General features: G+C 40.8%; 1 protein-coding gene across 1 annotated transcript; it reads right to left on the reverse strand.

Moving 5' to 3' along the window:
- Positions 1-17,160: 17,160 nt before the first annotated feature.
- Positions 17,161-18,588, reverse strand: LOC135496012 (uncharacterized). Its single transcript, XM_064785116.1, has 3 exons — positions 18,326-18,588; positions 17,763-17,999; positions 17,161-17,541 (listed from the first exon to the last, which is right to left on the reverse strand). Exons 1-3 carry the CDS (start codon positions 18,586-18,588, stop codon positions 17,373-17,375), a joined length of 669 nt encoding a protein of 222 aa, XP_064641186.1. The 3' UTR covers positions 17,161-17,372.
- Positions 18,589-19,655: the final 1,067 nt, after the last annotated feature.

The raw sequence follows: 19,655 nt of genomic DNA on the forward strand, positions 1-19,655 counted from the left end.
CTCTCTCAAACCTAAACATCTGGGGAAAAATCGTGAGAAAACACGGCAGGATGGGAGAATGTTAGTGTCTTTAATGTCTGTATCGACCCTTTATTTAGTCCTTCTGTTGCTTTTCGCAGCAATCTTTACTTACATCACGGAAACCAATGGCATTGGAGAGGAACAATCACTGTTTTTGAAGTTTTTGATGAAATTCCTCAAAATCGTAAGTGTACTTAATTACTGCTTCAATTTCATTATCTATAGGTGTACGCTGCCCTTTTATCGCCAAGAAATCAAAAATATGTTTGCAACTCAAATAAGAAATAGCAATGCGCGTAGTCTTCGGTGATTACACACGCCACCGCGGCAAAGAAACATGGCATGTATTGTATCAGTGTGTATTGTACCACAGTGTACAAACGAGCATGCTATATCTCACTGAGAAGTAGAGTCCATTGATCAGATTCCTTTCTTACGAAAGGGTATCTCAATGCGAATCAGCTATTTTTTAATGGGCTATACCCCGTCGGCATTAATATGCGGATTTCCGCGGATTACGGAACGGATCAATGATTGTGACTGCACACGGCCTGAATGGGAAGCCAAGGACCTGTACGGGAAGCCTAAGTATGTAGTTTGAATTACAAACTTCGCGCATTTCATTTCATTTCATTTTATGTTAAAAAAGCCGCCAAAAATGCCGTGAGACCGAAATGCAACTTGAGTGTGGCGCGCAGCATTCATTTTTCAGTTCCGACCTTCCTCACCCGCGTTTATCATATTATCGCCTGTGTGAAATCTCTCAATCGCCTGTGACAACGAATACAGCCCTGCCACGTGTGTGCAACATCATCTCCCAAAAATTTTGGAAATGAGCTTGGTTCCTTAATCCGCGGAAATCCGCGGAATTCTGCGTTTTAGTGGTGCCGAAACAACTATTTGTATTTGCACAGAACCACAGTGTACAAACGAGCATGCTGTATCTCACTGAGAAGTTGAGGCCATTGATCACATTTCTTTCTTAAGAAAGGGTATTTCAATGCGAATCGGCTATTTTCCAATGGGCTATACCCCGTCGACATTAATATGTGCACTTGTACACCCTATACAACAAAGAATTGGGCCATTGGAATGTACTTCCTGCTAGTATAATAAAAGCGAGCTCTGCTTATGACGCGCTTCCGCACATGCGAAGCTAAAGATGGTCTGTCTTGACTTATACATGTCATGCTCAAGCCAAATACATCCTCATAAAAATTATAACATCTTGATACCCGTAAACAAATTACACAATGGTCAGAAAATATCATAAGCATATATTAACTAAACGTGGCAAATCTGACTTTGGAGAGTTAGTCTGACACTCTACGATGTAGTATTGTCTGGAAAAATCAGTTTAACAACAGTGTCTTCAAGAAAATGCACAGGTGCAAAGCTCAAGACTTCGAAATTATCTTCAGAATTACATGTATTGATAAGTTGGAGTAAACCTTTCTGAGTTGTAGTAGTATATCAAGTAGCTTTCTTTCGTTATGATTATAATAGACAGACCCATACTATTGTGACATCGCGGATAATGATCAATACGCCCATACTATTTTGATATCGCAGATGACAAAGTGGTGAACGTTAAAATGAATTGTGAGGCCAATATAGATCTTTTAAAAATTGATCCAGGCTGTGAGGATGAAGGACTTAAACTAGTGGGAAGTGCTGTAGAGACCACGCGAGGATGTTCGCGTAATTAGCACAGAACCTCGGTCGTGATGAGAGGCCTGGTGCAGTACACTAGTGTAATATGCTGGAGAAGCAAGACGGGTTAGATCAGCGAGATGACCTCCAGAGGAGGGAAGATACATGTACATGTACTACACATGTTCTGAGTCAGGATCACTTGAATGTGTGCTTTTTTCGGGACAACTGTGTTCGTTATTGACTGAAACTGGGTGTCTGACACGAAGTTGCGTCTTGGTAATCGTGACGTCACGTCAGTGGCCTTAGTGTCGATTTCCTCGGAATCAAAAAAGCAGTCGTAGATCAGTCTAACTAAGTTATATTAAACAAGTAGCTGATGACTCTCTGAGTAATCTAACTCTGCTAATGCTCTGCACTTGGATGAGGAGTACCAGTATTCTATTGATATGTCTATTGAAAGCTAATCGAATCGCTGTTGAAGGGTCGGAAGGCTTGTTGGATGGGGCTGAGGTGCTAAGGGGCCCACATTCGCAGAATAAGCATGTCTGCTAAAATATTCGAATGTTTGGATATCATTTCGGAAATAGCTGGTGGTGAATGCGATAAAATGAACACGGCTCACTTCCTCGTCACCCAAGACCTATGGACGTCTAAGTACTGGCTGTCATCAGAGCAACCGGTTCTATTCATCCAGCAGCTCCTCGACCTCACCCAAACCTACGTCATGACCGTCGTTCTTCTACTCGGAATTTTTGGTAACACGTTGTCCTGTGTTATTTTCTTCCGAGTGAGAAAGCGGGCGGACGCCTGCGTCCAGTACCTTAGTTGTCTATCTATGTCCGACACTGGAGTCATTCTTATTCTTGGGGTGCCAGATTGGTTCACATTTGGTCTAAACTACATCACAAATGGAGCATACGGATTTAACTTAATGCTGTACAATCAGGCAACATGTAAATTTGTGGCAGGCGTTATGCATATTTCTGAAGTAATATCGGCTTGGATAATTGTAGCCTTTTCGACAGAAAGAGCTTTCGTTGTATGGTTTCCTCTAGAACGGGCAAATATCACTCCAAAAATAAGAGAAAACGTATTATTGACGATATTTTTTAGCGGTGTGTTTTTAGGTACCCCCCGATTTTGGCTGGCGGAGATCATTCCAGGTTCACCTGAAATTTGTTTCTATAAAACGAACCCTATTATTGTTTCTACGATCCTGAACCAGATTGATATGTCTTTATATGCTTATGCACCATTCATCCTGATTTTTTTGGCAAATATTTCCATACTAATTGCGATTTCTCTCTTAAAAACTAAACATCTTGGAAAAAATCGTGAGAAAACACGGCAGGATGGGAGACTGTTAGTGTCTTTGATATCTGTTTCGACCCTTTATATAGTCCTTCTTTTGCCTTTCGCAGCAATCTTTACTTACATCACGGAAACCAATGACATTGGAGAGGAACAATCACAGTTCTTGTGGTTTTTGATGAAATTCCTCACAATCGTAAGTGTACTTAATTACTGCTTCAATTTCATTATCTATGGGTGTACGCTGCCCTTTTATCGCCAAGAAATCAAAAAGATGTTTGCAACTCAAATAAGAAATAGCAAAGGGCGTATTCTCAAGTGATTAAATACGCCGCCTCAGCTAACAACCATGGCATGAATTGTATCAGTATACATGTACACAACAATTTGTATTTACACAGGACCACAGTGTACAAACGAGCGTGCTATATCTCATTGAGAGGTAGAGCCCATTGATCATATTCCTTTGTTACGAAAGGGTATTTCAATGCGAATCGGCTATTTTTCAATGGGCTATACCCCGTCGAAATTGGTATCTGCACTTGTCCACCTTAACGATTTGGGCCATTGGAATGTACTTCCTGACAGTATTATAGGCCTATAGCAAGCTCGGTTTACGCTACAACTTTGCGACCCCATAGATAGCGGCGAGATGCGGTAAATACCCGTGGCGCAACGGCTGAATTCAGTGATACCCGTACCACAATGTTGCGGGCCGGGTATATAAATGTTGGCGGAACGATGATATTGTACCGGGTCGCAACTTTGCGCCCAATTAATTGACTTTTTATTGAAGTTGTTTTTGATAGCCATCGCCCGGGACATAGTATAACATTTTGCAGTGAACAATCCTATCTTAAAATAAAAAGAGGATGTGTGAGCACTCTTTTTGCATAATCTACATGTTTCATCAATTTGAACCAATACATCTTTGAGGAAGAGCTGGAGATGTACATGTAAAAACATTTCGCTCTCATTTTTCATGGAGTCTACATTATTAATGTAATATAGATTCTGAGCCTCGACCAAAGCCAATATATACGCCAAGGGGTCACTCCAACTCCGAAACGAACAACTTCAGTACAGTATACAATATACCGGCAGCTGCATAGTCCCACCATGTTCACAGATTCTTTTCTAATTCCATCGGAATGTCACTTCATACTAGTAATGCCAAAAGGACTATTTACATGTATATGGAAAACGTTTTTTAACTTTCCGTTAAATTTTTTAAGGGGATGGTGTTTGAGTTAAAAGTATCTAATCAGCATATTTGTAAATAACTAGTATTGTTCTTTTGAAGGGGCAAATATAGGCCTAATCAAAATGAATATGAAATACAAATGTTTGTCTCTGTTGGTGATTCCTTCCGCCAAATCCGGCACGCCCCCCCCTCCCCCTCAAATATTTAGCAACTTTACCGAACACTCCATGTGCCCATGCCCCAAACTCCGTGCGGAGTAGTTTCTTGATATATGTAAATAAATTACACCGTGATCAGAAAATATCATAAGCATATATTAACAAAACGCAGCAAATCTGACTTTGGACAGTTAGTCTAACACTCTACGATGTAGTATTGTGTGGAAAAATCAGTTTAACAACAGTGTCTTCAAGAAAATGCACAGGTGCAAAGCTCAAGACTTCGAAATTATTTTCAGAATTATTGAAAAGTTGGAGTAAACCTTTCTGAGTTGTAGTAGTATATCAAGTAGCTTTCTTTCGTTATATGATAATAATAGACAGACCCATACTATTGTGACATTGCGGATAATGATTAATACGCCCATACTATTTTGATATCGCTGATAAAAAAGTGGCGAAAGTTGAAATGATTTGTGAGGCCAATATAGTTCATTTAAAAATTGATCCAAGCTATCAGGATGAAGGACTTAAACTAGTGGGAAGTGCTGTACAGACCAGACGCGCGTTGTCGCTCGATGCATTTCCACATGATGAAAAGGGACTGAAACTGGGTGGCTGACGTGAAGTTTTGTCTGGTAATCAAGACGTCACGTCAGTGGCCTTAGTGTCGATTTCTTCGTAATCAAAATGACACTCGTAGATTAGTCAACCTGAAGTATATCAAACAAGTAGCTAATGACTCAGTGAGTAATCTAACTCTGCTAATGCTCTGCACTTGGATGAGGAGTACCAGTATTCTATTGATATATATATCTATTGAAAGCTAATTGAATCGCTGTTGAATGGGCGGAAGGCTTGTTGGATGGGGCTATGGTGCTAAGGGGCCCACATTCGCAGTGTTAGTATGCCTGCTAAAATATTCGCATGTCTAGATATCATTTCTGAAATAGCTCGTGGTGAATGCGGTCAATATGAACATGCCTCACCTACTGGTTACTCAAGATTTCTGGACGTCTAGCGACCGGACGTCATCAGAGCAACCTCTTCTAATCAACCAGCAGCTCCTCGACCTCGTGCAAGCCTACGTCATGACCGTCGTTCTTCTACTCGGAATTTTTGGTAACGCGTTGTCCTTTGTGATATTTTTTCGAGTGAGAAAGCGGGCGGACGCCTGCGTCCAGTACCTTAGTTGTCTATTCTAAAATACCTTGGTACCGTAAAGTCAACTTTTAAATGGAAAATGCATAAGCCTCGTTCTGAGAGCGGAGTGTTTTGGACACGCAACCAAGATGCTCTACCAAAGTTCCCTCGGGTTGCACTAAAATGTGGAACCATGCACACGTCACGTCAATGGAATTTCAGCTCACTTCAGAAGTTTGAGGCTCTCAAAACACTGCTTCAAACACAAATCAGTCAAGGAAGCATCAACCACCCTAAGTTTTTTAATGAGCACTACACATATTTGCCGAGAAAAACGCTCCAAATAGCCCATTTGCGCGGATTTTAGCATCACTTGAGCGAGCCGATGCGGACTTCCTATGCGCGCTGTACAAAATGTACATGTCTCATTTTCTGTAACGTTGCCGTAACATAATGTAAACAATGGCGCTACCGGCGCTTCGGCCGGGCCGGCGATGGATGGAATTTGCCAAATTCGCACATATTCAAGTTATTTTCGTGGCCTATCTTTTTAAGTTTGAGGTATTTTAGAATAGAAATTGAACCCTCGGCTTCGGACCTTGGTTGAGTTACCAAGACACTCTCGGGTGGAGCTAAAATTTCGTCCAAACCCTCGCCTGTCGGCTCGGGTTTGGACTGTATTTTAGCTCCAACCTCGAGTGTCTTGGTAACTCAACCAAGGTCCTCCGCCTCGGGTTCAATTCCTTAATCTGTGTCCGACACTAGAGTCATTCTTATTCTTGGGGTGCGAGATTGGTTCGCATTTGGTCTAAACCACATCACAAATGGAGCATACGGATTCAACTTAATGCTGTACAATGAGGCAACATGTAAATTTGTGGCCGGCATTTTGCATATTCCTGAAGTAATATCGGGTTGGATATTGTAGCCTTTTCGACGGAAAGAGCTTACGTTGTATGGTTTCCTCTAAAACGGGCAAAAATCACTCCAAAAATAGGAAAAAAACGTATTATTGACGATTTTTCTAACCAGTGTGGTTGTTAGTCTCCACCGATTTTGGCTATCGGAGACCATTCCAGGTACACCTGTAATTTGCTTCTATAAAACAAACCCAATTATTGTTTCTACGATCTCGAACCAGATCGATATCACTTGATGAGCTTATGCACCTTTTATCCTGATATTTTTTTGCGAATATGTCCATCCGTGTTGCGATTTCACTCTCAAGTACTAAACATCTGGGGGGAAATCGTGAGAAAACACGGCAGGAGGGGAGACTGTTAGTGTCTGTTTCGACCGTTTATATTGTCCTTTTATTGCCGTCCGCAGCAATTTTTACTTACATCACGGAAGCCAATGTCATTGGAGAAGAACAAACACTGTTTTTGTGGTTTTTGATGAAATCCCTCGATCTCGTAAGTGTTCTTAACTACTGCTTCAATTTCATTATCTATGGGTGTACGCTGCCCTTTTATTGCCAAGAAACCAGAAAGATATTTTCAATTCAAATAAGACATACCAATGGGCGTATTCTCCAGTGATTAAATACACCGCCGCGGCAAAGAAATATGACATGTATTGTATCTGTGTACACAACAATTTGTATTTGCACAGGACCACAGTGTACAGACGAGCGTGCTATATCTCACTGAAAAGTCGTCTCAAGTGATCACATTCGTTTGTTACGAAAGAGCATTTTAATGCGAATCGGCTATTTTTCAATGGGCTATACCCCGTCGGCATTAATATTTGCACTTGTTCACCCTAACGATTTCGACCATTGGAATGTACTGCTTGTAGTAGGCCTAATAGGAAGATCTTCTTATGAATCAACTTTGCGACCCGGTAGATTGCGGCGAGATGCGGTATAAAATACCCGTTCCGGAACTTGGCCCCCCGGGCGAATTCAGCGAGAGCGTGCCGCAAGGTTGCGGGCGGGGTAAGGTTGGCGGAACGATGATATTGTACTGGGTCGCAACGTTTTGGCCCGGGATGGTTTGTCGGCCAATGAATTGACCTTTTGTTGAAATTGTCTTAATAGCCATCGCCCGGGAGCGGGACACAGTAAAACTTTTTGCAGTAAACAATCCCATCTTACGATTAAAAGAGGATTTGTAAGCACTCTATTGCATAATCTGCATATTTCATTAATTTGAACCAGTACATCTTTGAGGAAGACCTGGAGAAGTACATGTAAAAATATTTCGCTCTCATTCTTCATGGAGTCGTCATTATTTATATAATATAGATTCTGAGCTTCGACCAACGCCAATATATACGCCAAGTGGTCACTACGATTCCGAAACGGACAACATCAGTACAGTATACAATATACCGGTAGCTGCATAGTCCAACCATGTTCACAGATTCTCTTCAAATTCCATCGGAATGTCACATCTCACTACAAATGGCAAAAAGGACTCTTAACATGTATATGGAATTAATATTTTAACTTTCCGTTAAATTTTTTAGGGGGAAGTTGTTTGAGTGAAAAGTATCTAATTCGCATATTTGTAAATAACTAGTATTGTTCTTTTGAAGGGGCAAATATAGGCCAAATCTAAATCAATATGAAATATAAATGTTTGTCTCTGTTGGTTATTCCTTCCGCCAAATCCGGCACCCCCCCCCCCCCCCCTCCCCCCAAATATTTAGCAGCTTTACCGAACACTCTATGTGTCAATGCCCCAAACTCCGCGCGGATTAGTTTCCTGATATCTGTCAAAAAATTACGCCATGATCAGAAAATATCATAAGCATATATTAACTAAAAATGGCAAATCTGACTTTGGAGAGTTAGTCTGACACAGATCGATGTAGTATTGTCTGGAAAAATCAGTTTAATAACTGTGTCTTCAAGAAAATGCACAGGTGCATAGCTTAAGACTTCAAATTATGTTAAGAATTATTGATAAGTTGGAGTAAACCTTTCTGAGTTGTAGAAGTATATCAAATAGCTTTCTTTCGTCATGTGATTATAATAGACAGACCCGTACTATAGTGACATCGCGGATAATGATCAATACGCCCATACTATTTTTATATCGCAGATGATAAAGTGGCGAAAGTTAAAATGAAATGAGAGGCCAATATAGTTTATTTGAAAATTGATCCAAGCTGTGAGGATGACGGACTTCAACTAGTAGAGACAAAGCGAGGAAGTTTGCGTAATTAGCATAGACCCTCGGTCGTGATGAGAGGACAGGTACAGTACACTAGTGTAATATGATGGAAAAACAAGACGGGTTAGATCAGCAATATGACCTCCAGAGGAGGGAAAATACATGTACTATACATATTCAGAGTCAGAATCACTTGAGTGTGTACTTTTCCGGGACAACCGTGTTCGTTATTGACTGAAACAGGGTGGGTGTCACGAAGTTGCGTTTAGTAATCGTTACCATACGTCAGTGGCCTTAGTGTCGATTTCATCGTAATCAAAAAGTAGTCAGAGATCATTCAAACTAAGTTATATTTACATCGCGGATAATGATCAATACGCCCATACTATTTTTATATCGCAGATGATAAAGTGGCGAGAGTTGAAATGAAATGAGAGGCCAAAATAGTTCATTTGAAAATTGATCCAAGCTGTGAGGATGAAGGACTTAAACTAGTGGGAAGTGTTGTAGAGACAAAGCGAGGAAGTTCGCGTAATTAGCATAGACCCTCGGTCGTGATGAGAGGACAGGTACAGTACACTAGTGTAATATGATGGAGAAACAAGATGGGTTAGATAAGCAAGATAACCTCCAGAGGAGGGAAAATACAGGTACTATACATATTCAGAGTCAGAATCACTTGAGTGTGTACTTTTCCGGGACAACCGTGTTCGTTATTGACTGAAACTGGGTGGCTGTCACGAAGTTGCGTTTAGTAATCGTTACCATACGTCAGTGGCCTTAGTGTCGATTTCATCGTAATCAAAAAGTAGTCAGAGATCATTCAAACTAAGTTATATTTAACAAGTAGCTGATGACTCAGTGAGTAATCGATCTCAGCTATTGCTCTGCGCTTGCATGAGGAGAACAAGTTTTCTATGGATATATATGTCTGATGAAAGCTAATCAAATCGGGGTTGAATGGGCGGAAAGCTTGTTGGGTTGGACTATGGTGCTAAGGGGCGATAAAAATGAACACGGCTCACCTACTCGTTACCCAAGATCACTGGACGTCTAGGGACAGGCCGTCATCAGAGCAACCTCTTCTACTCAACCAGCAGCTCCTCGACCTCGTGCAAGCCTATATCATGGCCGTCGTTCTTCTACTCGGAATCTTTGGTAACATGTTGTCTTTTGTGATATTCTTCCGAGTGAGAAAGCGGGCGGACGCCTGCGTCCAGTACCTTAGTTGTCTATCTGTGTCCGACACTGGAGTCGTCCTTTTTCTTGGGGTGCGTGATTGGTTTTCATTCGGTCTATACCAAATCACAAATGGAGCATACGGATTCAATTTAATGTTGTACAATAACGCAACATGTAAATTTGTTTCCGGCGTTTTGTATATATCTCAAATAATATCGGGTTGGATAATTGTAGCCTTTTCGACAGAAAGGGCTTACGTTGTGTGGTTTCCTCTAAAACGGGCAAACATCACTCCAAAAATAAGAAAAAATGTATTATTGACGATATTTTTTAGCGGTGTGTTTTTAAGTACCCCCCGATTTTGGCTGGTGGAGATCATTCCAGTTACACCTGAACTTTGTTTCTATAAAACGAACCCAATTATTGTTTCTACGAACCTGAACCAGATCGATAACTCTTTATACGCTTATGCACCATTCATCCTGATATTTTTTGCGAATAAGTCCATCCTTGTTGCGATTTCTCTCTCAAAAACAAAACATCTTGGGGGAAATCGTGAGAAAAAACGGCGGGATGGGAGACTGTTAGTGTCTTTAATGTCTGTTTCGACCTTTTATATAGTCCTTCTTTTGCCTTCTGCAGCAGTTTTTACTTACATCACGGAAGCCAAGGACATTGGAGAAGAACAAACACTGTTCTTGTGGTTTTTGATGAAATTCCTCAAACTGATAACTATTCTTAACTACTGCCTAAATTTCATTATCTATGGGTGTACGCTGCCCTTTTATCGCCAAGAAATCAATAAGTTGTTTGCAATTCCAATAAGAAATAGCAATGGGCGTAGTCTCCAGTGATTACATTCGCCACCGCGTCAAAGAAACATGGCATTTATTGTATCAGTGTAGACAACTCTTTGTATTTGCACAGGACCACAGTGTATTATCTCACTGAGAAGTAGAGTCCATTGATCAGATTCCTTTGTAACGAAAGGGTATTTCAATGCGAATCCGCTATTTTTCAATGGGCTATACCCCGTCGACAGTAATATGTTAACTTGTTCACCGTATACAACAAAACATTGGGCCATTGTAATACATGTATACATGTACTTTCTTGTTAGTATATCAGCAAGTTCTGCTTCTGACGCGCTTCTGCACATGCAAAGCTAAATATGGTCTGTCTTGACTTATACATGTCATGCTCCAGCCAAAATACATCCTTCATAAATATTAACCCATCTTGATATCCGTAAACAAATTCCACCATGATTAGAATATATCATAAGCTCATATTAACTAAACACGGCAAATCTGACTTTGGAGAGTTAGTCTGACACTGTCGATGTAGTATTGTCTGGAAAAAAAAATCAGTTTAATGACAGCGTCTTCAAGGAAATGCACAGGTGCAAAGCTCAAGACTTCGAAATTACCTTAAGAAATATTGACTAGTTGGAATAAACCTTTCTGAATTGTAGTAGTTTATAAAATAGCTTTCTCACGTTATATGATTATTATAGACAGACCCATACTATTGTGACATCGCGGAGAATGATCAATACGCCCATACTATTTTGATATCGCAGATGACAATATGGAATCTTTGGAAAGACGTTGTCTTTTGTGATATTCTTCCGAGTGAGAAAGCGAGCGGACGCCTGCGTCCAGTACCTTAGTTGTCTATCTGTGTCCGACATTGGAGTCGTCCTTTTTCTTGAGGTGCGTGATTGGTTTTCATTCGGTCTGAACCAAATCACAAATGGAGCATACGGATTCAATTTAATGCTGTACAATAACGCAACATGTAAATTTGTTTCCATCGTTTTGTATATATCTCAAATAATATCGGGTTGGATAATTGTAGCCTTTTCGACGGAAAGAGCTTACGTTGTGTGGTTTCCTCTAAAACGGGCAAACATCACCCCAAAAATAAGAAAAAATGTATTATTGACGATATTTTTCAGCGGGCAAAAACCAAACATTTTAGTGTTTGCATGCAACAATGCACAGGAGGCTAATTGCCAGATTAATTCACACCTGTCCAATCTCAAACAATAGGAATGACGGAGTCTCCCTCTATTCAAAACAGAGTGTGCTAGGCCTGCCATAGCTGGTAATGAGTACCCCCCGATTTTGGCTGGTGGAGATCATTCCAGTTACACCTGAACTTTGTTTCTATAAAACGAACCCAATTATTGTTTCTACGATCCTGAACCAGATCGATAACTCTTTATACGCTTATGCACCTTTCATCCTGATATTTTTTGCGAATAAGTCCATCCTTGTTGCGATTTCTCTCTCAAAAACAAAACATCTTGGGGGAAATCGTGAGAAAAAACGGCGGGATGGGAGACTGTTAAGTGTCTTTAATGTCTGTTTCGACCTTTTATATAGTCCTTCTTTTGCCTTCCGCAGCAGTTTTTACTTACATCACGGAGCCAAGCACATTGGAGAAGAACAAACACTGTTCTTGTGGTTTTTGATGAAATTCCTCAAACTGATAACTATTCTTAACTACTGCCTCAATTTCATTATCTATGGGTGTACGCTGCCCTTTTATCGCCAAGAAATCAAAAAGTTGTTTGCAATTCCAATAAGAAATAGCAAAGGGCGTAGTCTCCAGTGATTACATTCGCCACCGCGTCAACGAAACATGGCATTTATTGTATCAGTGTAGACAACTTGTTGTATTTGCACTGGACCACAGTGTGCAAACGATCATGCTATATCGCACTGAGAAGTAGAGTCCATTGATCAGATTCCTTTGTTACGAAAGGGTATTTCAGTGCGAATCGGCTATTTTTCAATGGGCTATACACCGTTGACAGTAATATGTTAACTTGGTACACCCTATATAACAAAACATTTGGCCATTGGAATATACTTTCTTGTTAGTATATCAGCAAGTTCTGCTTCTGACGCGCTTCTGCACATGCGAAGCTAAAGATGGTCTGTCTTGAGTTATACATGTCATGCTCCAGCCAAAATACATCTTTCATAAAAAAAATCACATCTTGATATCCGTAAACAAATTATATCATGATTAGAAAATATCATCTATATCATAATACTATAAGGCGGCTCGAAAAAAGTGCCATTTGGGTAGTGTTTTGTCGCGAAATTTTGCACGTTTGCAGGTGATATGTTATCCTGATGCAACGTTATGTTTATTTTCGGAAATTTACTTCAGCGGAGCAGTAATGAGGGATTTTTAATCGGACACTGTCAACTCTCCTTACCACTCACAGAAGCCAAGTCATTGCTGTTTAGTTATGCAGAGGCTTAATCAAATACCTGCACTCCCTGTGGGATGGCTAACATTACCTGTTGAACAGCTGGCTGAAGGGGGATGATTGGAACAGCCCGTACCTGTTGACCTGCTGAACCAAGGTTAATGTTATTTTCAATCCACGATTGCAGGTCACCTGATCTTCGAGATTTCGCGGGGGAAGAAATTGTAAACAAACGCATGTGTGCAGTTCAAATGTAAATAAAAATGTATTTTTGGTACTTTTGGTTGCTGGACTTGGGTCTTCCCGCAGTAAGGAACTGGGGTCAAATTGGTGGTCTATTGTTTATGGGTGCTGTGTTAGCCAGTGCTAGCCCTTGATTATGAAGGGATTTTCAAATGAATACCATGGTCTGTTTATGTGCTCACCACAGCTTTCAATACTTGATGTACATGTATCTGAAGAGGCACTCTGAACTTGGCATGGCCTTATCAAAGAGCAGCTCACGGTGCTGAACTTCTAGCTTGCCTGTCGACTAAGTGCCTTGCCCGGGATCATGCTACATGTAGGAGGAGCACGCATTTTAAAGTTATAGTACATGTAGTGATGGTGCAATAGGTCTGAGCCATTTGGAGGCCGACAAGTGAAGGCCTATCTGGGTTCTCCTTCTCCGTATAAAAAGGGGCATATTGCTGATTGATTGATATACTTTTTATGCACGCATACAGCACGCCACAGCTAGGTCCGAGTCTGTGGACAAATGGTTTGTTTAATTTGTCTCTTCGATATTGCTCCTTTGATATTGCATTAGATTTTCATTGCAATTCAATCTATTCAAGGTATAGCCCATTTGAACCTGCCTGCACCACGGGTACAATGCTAGTAAGCCCATATTAACTAAACACGGCAAATCTGACTTTGGAGAGTTAGTCTGACACGGTCGATGTAGCATTGTCTGGAAAAATCAGATTAATGACAGCGTCTTCAAGAAATTGCACAGGTGCAAAGCTCAAGACTTCGAAATTAACTAATAAACCTTTCTGAGTTGTAGAAGTATATCAAATAGCTTTTTTTCGTTATATGATTATAATAGACAGACCCGCACTATAGTGACATCGCGGATAATGATCAATACGCCCAATACTATTTTGATATCGCAGATGACAAAGTGTGGAATGTTTAGAATAATTGTGTGGCCAATATAGATAATTTGAAAATTGATCCAAGCTGTGAGGATGAAGGACTTAAACTAGTGGGAAGTGTTGTAGAGACAAAGCGAGGAAGTTCGCGTAATTAGCATAGACCCTCGGTCGTGATGAGAGGACAGGTACAGTACACTAGTCTAGTGTAATATGATGGAGAAACAAGATGGGTTAGATCAGCAAGGTAACCTCCAGAGGAGGGAAGATACATGTACTATTGAGTCAGGATCACTTGAATGTGTACTTTTTCCGGGACAACTGTGTTCGTTATTGACTGAAACTGGGTGGCTGACACGAAGTTGCGTCTTCGTAATCGTGACGTCACGTCAGTGGCCTTATATCAAACAAGTAGCTGATGACTCAGTGAGTAATTTAACTCTGCTAATGCTCTCCACTTGAATGAGGAGTACCAGTATTCTATTGATATTTCTGTTGAAAGCTAATCCAATCGCCATTGAATGGGCGGAAGGCTTGTTGGATGGAACTATGGTGCCCACATTCGCAGTGTAAGCATTTCTGCTAAAATATCCGAATGTCTGGATATTATTTCTGAAATAGCTCGTGGTGAATAAGATAAAAATGAACACGACTCACATACTCGTTACCCAAGATCTCTGGACGTCTAGCGACCGTCCGTCGTCAGAGCAACCGCTTCTATTCATCCAGCAGCTCCTCAACCTCGTGCAAGCCTACGTCTTGACCGTCGTTCTTCTACTCGGAATCTTTGGTAACACGTTGTCCTTTGTGATATTCTTCCGAGTGAGAAAGCAGGCGGACGCCTGCGTCCAGTACCTTAGTTGTCTATCGGTGTCCGACACTGGAGTCATTTTTATTCTTGGGGTGCGTGATTGGTTTTCATTCGGTCTAAACCACATCACAAATGGAGCATACGGATTCAACTTAATGCTGTACAATAACGCAACATGTAAATTTGTGGCCGGCGTTTCGTATATTTCTCAAGTAATATCGGGTTGGATAATTGTAGCCTTTTCGACAGAAAGAGCTTACGTTGTATGGTTTCCTCTAAAACGGGCAAACATCACACCAAAAATAAGAAAAAATGTATTAGTGACGATCTTTTTGAACGGTGTGTTTTTAGGTACCCTCCGATTTTGGCTGGCGGAGATCATTCCAGGTATACCTGAAATTTGTTTCTATAAAACGAACCCAATTATTGTTTCTACGATCCTGAACCAGATCGATGTCTCTTTATATGCTTATGCACCTTTCATCCTGATCTTTTTTGCGAATATGTCAATCATTGTCGCGATATCTCTTTCAAAAACAAAACATCTTGGAGGAAATCGCGAGAAAACACGGCGGGATGGGAGACTGTTAGTGTCTTTAATGTCTGTTTCGACCTTTTATATAGTCCTTCTTTTGCCCTCCTCAGCAGTTTTTACTTACATGACGGAAGCCAAGGACATTGGAGAAGAACAATCACTGTTCTTGTGGTTTTTGATGAAATTCCTCAAAGTCGTAACTATTCTTAATTACTGTTTCAATTTCATTATTTATGGGTGTACGCTGCCCTTTTATCGCCAAGAAATCAAAAAGATGTTTGCAATTCCATTAAGAAATAAGAAATAGCAATAGGCGTTGTGTCCAGTGATTACATTCGCCACCGCGGCAAAGAAACATGACATGTATTTTATCTATGTACACAACAATTTGTATTTACCCAGGACCACAGTGTGCAGACGAGCGTGTTATATCTCCAGGAGAAGTAGAGTCCATTAATCACATTCGTTTGTTATGAAAGGGTATTTCAATGCGAATCGGCTATTTTTCAATGGGCTATACCCCGTCGGAATTGGTATCTGCACTTGACTATTATGATGTGTGGCATGTGGCAAAAGGCAGTTTCATTTTCTTCATCATTTGGTAGTATATAGTATGTTTGGTACAATCAAGCAGTCTTTACTTTTACAATAGGATAGATAATCCGAGTCTAGGCTATTATTAATCGCCATTACTGTCCTAAATATTTTCCGGGTTAGCAAAGAAGTTGGAAGCACTCGCCAAAAAAAACCGGGATGTGGAGAATTGCGTGATTGGATCAAAAGCATATCAAATCACTTGTACTGGTGCGCCTCGAGCAATAAAGATGGTGACAAAGAAGTGCTGTTGGCCAAGTGGCTTTCCATTATGAACCACATCCAGAATATTCACGAGGGCCACGACAACGAGAAATTTCCACGCTGTGCGCACGAGGTGATTGACGAGTCAGAGCGAAAGAAGAAGTGGCTGAAGCCTAGTAAGTTTTGTTCTTTTTAATCTCAAATCCTACTACTATCCTCTTTCCCTTACCACTACCAGTGTGATGTTCTTGTGTTTTGATATGCTTACATTTCTTATCATTTCAGGCACCAAGGTCACCGAGAAGGTGAATGCATTGCTCACCAACAAACGCCTACAGACTGATGTGAAAAAGCTGAGCCCATTACACCAGACATCAAGTGTGGAGGCCTTCCATTCCCTGATTGTGCACTTCTGCCCAAAATCAACTCATTTCTCTTACCTTGGGATGAAGAGCAGGTGAGTAACATATGCATCTTTCCAACAACACACAAACAAGTTCTGCCAATCTGCTTTGAAGACTGAGCAGATTGAATGTCAGCTTTTGATAATGTCAATCTTATTTACATTTTCAGGCTTGCATTGGCAGCTCTTCATTACAATGAGAACAGCAGTCGCCCAGTTGCAAAGACAATGACCGGTGGAGATGCTTGCACAATTATTTTCCCAAAATTCAAGCAAGGGGGATTCAGTATTCAGAAGTCCAAACCACCTGCCACCTACAGTATGTATTACTTAGTACATTATCAGGACAGTAAAGTTCCTTCTTTAGGCAATTTGCTGAAGAAAAGAGAGAAGATAACGATAAGCTACTAAAAAATATAATATACTTTTATAATATCTTTTGCTTTGAATTTTACACTACAGTAATCGATTGTCTTTTTCAGGATACCTCACAGATCTGATGGAGAAACTGTGCGATGAAGTTGTATGTGACCCAGCAAAATTTGACAAAGTTCTTGATGACATCAATGTCCCACCACCACTGGCAACAAAGTATGTGCGTCCGAACAAGCAAGAAGCCGTCGCAAATTGGTCCAAGCGCTTCAACTCAACGTAAGTTCATTCTTAGTCCTCCTGATCCATATTTGGCAGTTTGAAACCCTTGTATGTGTCCGATTGAAAGGCATTCCTAATGACAGTCACTGTACATGAGGGTAGGACGACCCGGATCTTTTTTCCCAAGACTCCCCAGCACCAACGCACAAATTGACGGTATGCTACATATCGATACCTCCTGAAAAAGAAAGGTGAAACTGCATATCAAAGAGTAATACAACCAAAATCAACAATCTACAATACAAATGTGTTTGTTTTCTTTTGCAGGGTAGCAGTGTGAGCCATCTAGATGCCAGGCAAAGTGTTTCACTGAGTTCAGATCAACCTCGAAGAACCTACTAATATGTAGACTAGAGGGGAACACTAGAATAAAGAACATTGTCCGTTGATAGTACATACTCATGATTTGGTCCATCTGGGGCGTGATTCCCTTGCTGTGCTTTGAATGTTAGGAAAGCAACTTCCAACGCCCATATATTTAGGCAGGCTCCTTCAAAACCCGGGTGTTCTGTCACACACTTGAAATCAGCACCTTCGATCAAGGGGTCAGTGAGCTTTTGCTGGACTATGTTCATAGTCTGGCAACATCTGCATTCTAGTGCTGTCTCCATGATCTGACAGTTTCCACAGCTGCACCTGTAGTGTAAATAAAAATAAACTATTGTAAATAAACGATCATATCACTTTGTAAATATAACAAGTCATTTATCTCATTGTCCGCATTGAGTGAACATCATGGCATACATGGCATGCCATAGGCCAGTGACAGTGTCAGTGTAGGCCTACGTGTGTGTGTTGCATGCATGCTGAACTGAAGAAGCAAATTTCTTTGATAAATCTGTCTTGAATTGACGATCTATTTTCTTGAATGTCCCGGCTCCAGGCATATCCCCCTCACCCCCTAAACCTACTTTGCATCCATTCACGTCGGTTAAGAACCTAAACATCACTATACCACTCACCAATAATTCAAATCAACCAGTCGCCGCGCATCGTCTTCATCGTCTTCAACTTCGACTTGCATTTCTGCCTCCGGATCGTCCGCGTCATATTCCGGCTCAAACTGGTACGGTAGCACCCCGATGGCTGGTCTTTCGACACCTGACTGGTCTATAAATATTTCCTCAGTCTCTGACAAGTATTCAGCCGCAGAAAAGTCCGAGAAATCAGAGGAAATGCCAAAAGATTCGCAGCTCGATTGCACAGAAACTTCGCTGTCCGCCATGTTTAAAATCAGCTGTTGACCTTCTGTGACGTCACAGGGTATCTGGGGGCAATCTCCGGATTTAATGTTTTTTTCTTGCGTGGGGTTTTTCAAAATCGTGTTTTGTGATAAATTGGCTGGGGAAAATTATATGAATTTGTTCATGTTGTTTATTTATAAGGTACTAAGTTAAATTGGCAAGATATAAAGAGGGTCTGGATTATTCCTTTAACGATTTGGGCCGTTGGAATGTACTTCCTGTTAGTTGGCCTATAGGAATCTCTGCTTACGCCAGAACTTTGCGACCTGGTAGATTGCGGCGAGATGCGGAAAATACCCGTGCCGGAACTTTGCGACACGGCCTAATTCAGTTATACCCGTGCCGCAATGTTGCGGGCCGGGTATATCAAGGTAGGCGGAACGATGATATTGTACCGGGTCGCAACTTTGCGGCCCGGGATGGTTTATCGCCCAATGAATTGACATTTTGGTATAATTGTTTAAATAGCCATCGCCCGGGACATTGTATAACTTTTGGCACTGAACTATCCCATCTTACGATAGAAAGAGGATTTGTAAGCACTCTTTTTGCATAATCTACATATTTGATCAATTTGAACCAATACATCTTTGAGGAAGAGCTGGAGAAGTACAAGTAAAGACATTTCGCTTTCATTTTTCATGGATTCGTCATTATTAATTTAATATAGATTCAGAGACTCGACCAACGCCTGTAATACGCAAAAACTCAAACTCCGAAACGGACAACTTCAGTACAGTATACAATATACCGGCAGCTGCATAGTCCCATCATGTTCACATATTCTCTTCAAATCCCATCGGAATGTCACATCATACCAGAAATGTCAAAAGGACTATTTACATGTATATGGAAAACTTTTTTAACTTTCCGTTAATTTTTTTAGGGGGAAGTTGTTTGATTTAAAAGTATCTAATCAGCATATTTGTAAATAACTAGTATTGTTCTTTTGAAGGGGTAAATATAGGCCAAATCAAAATGAATATGAAATACAAATGTTTGTCTCTGTTGGTTATTCCTTCCGCCAAATCCGGCACGCCCCCCCCCC

The sequence above is a fragment of the Lineus longissimus genome, chromosome 11 (genome assembly GCF_910592395.1).
Source record: "Lineus longissimus chromosome 11, tnLinLong1.2, whole genome shotgun sequence".
Lineage (NCBI taxonomy): Eukaryota > Metazoa > Nemertea > Pilidiophora > Heteronemertea > Lineidae > Lineus > Lineus longissimus.

Bases quoted from the DNA above. Each gene is read 5' to 3' on its own strand.
- LOC135496012 (XM_064785116.1), bottom strand. From the start codon at position 18,588: ATGGCGGACAGCGAAGTTTCTGTGCAATCGAGCTGCGAATCTTTTGGC. The intron at 18,000-18,325 runs GTGAGTGGTATA...TTTACACTACAG, and splicing joins CTGGTTGATTTGAATTATTG to GTGCAGCTGTGGAAACTGTC. The intron at 17,542-17,762 runs GTATGTACTATC...TTTCTTTTTCAG, and splicing joins CCAGATGGACCAAATCATGA to GAGGTATCGATATGTAGCAT.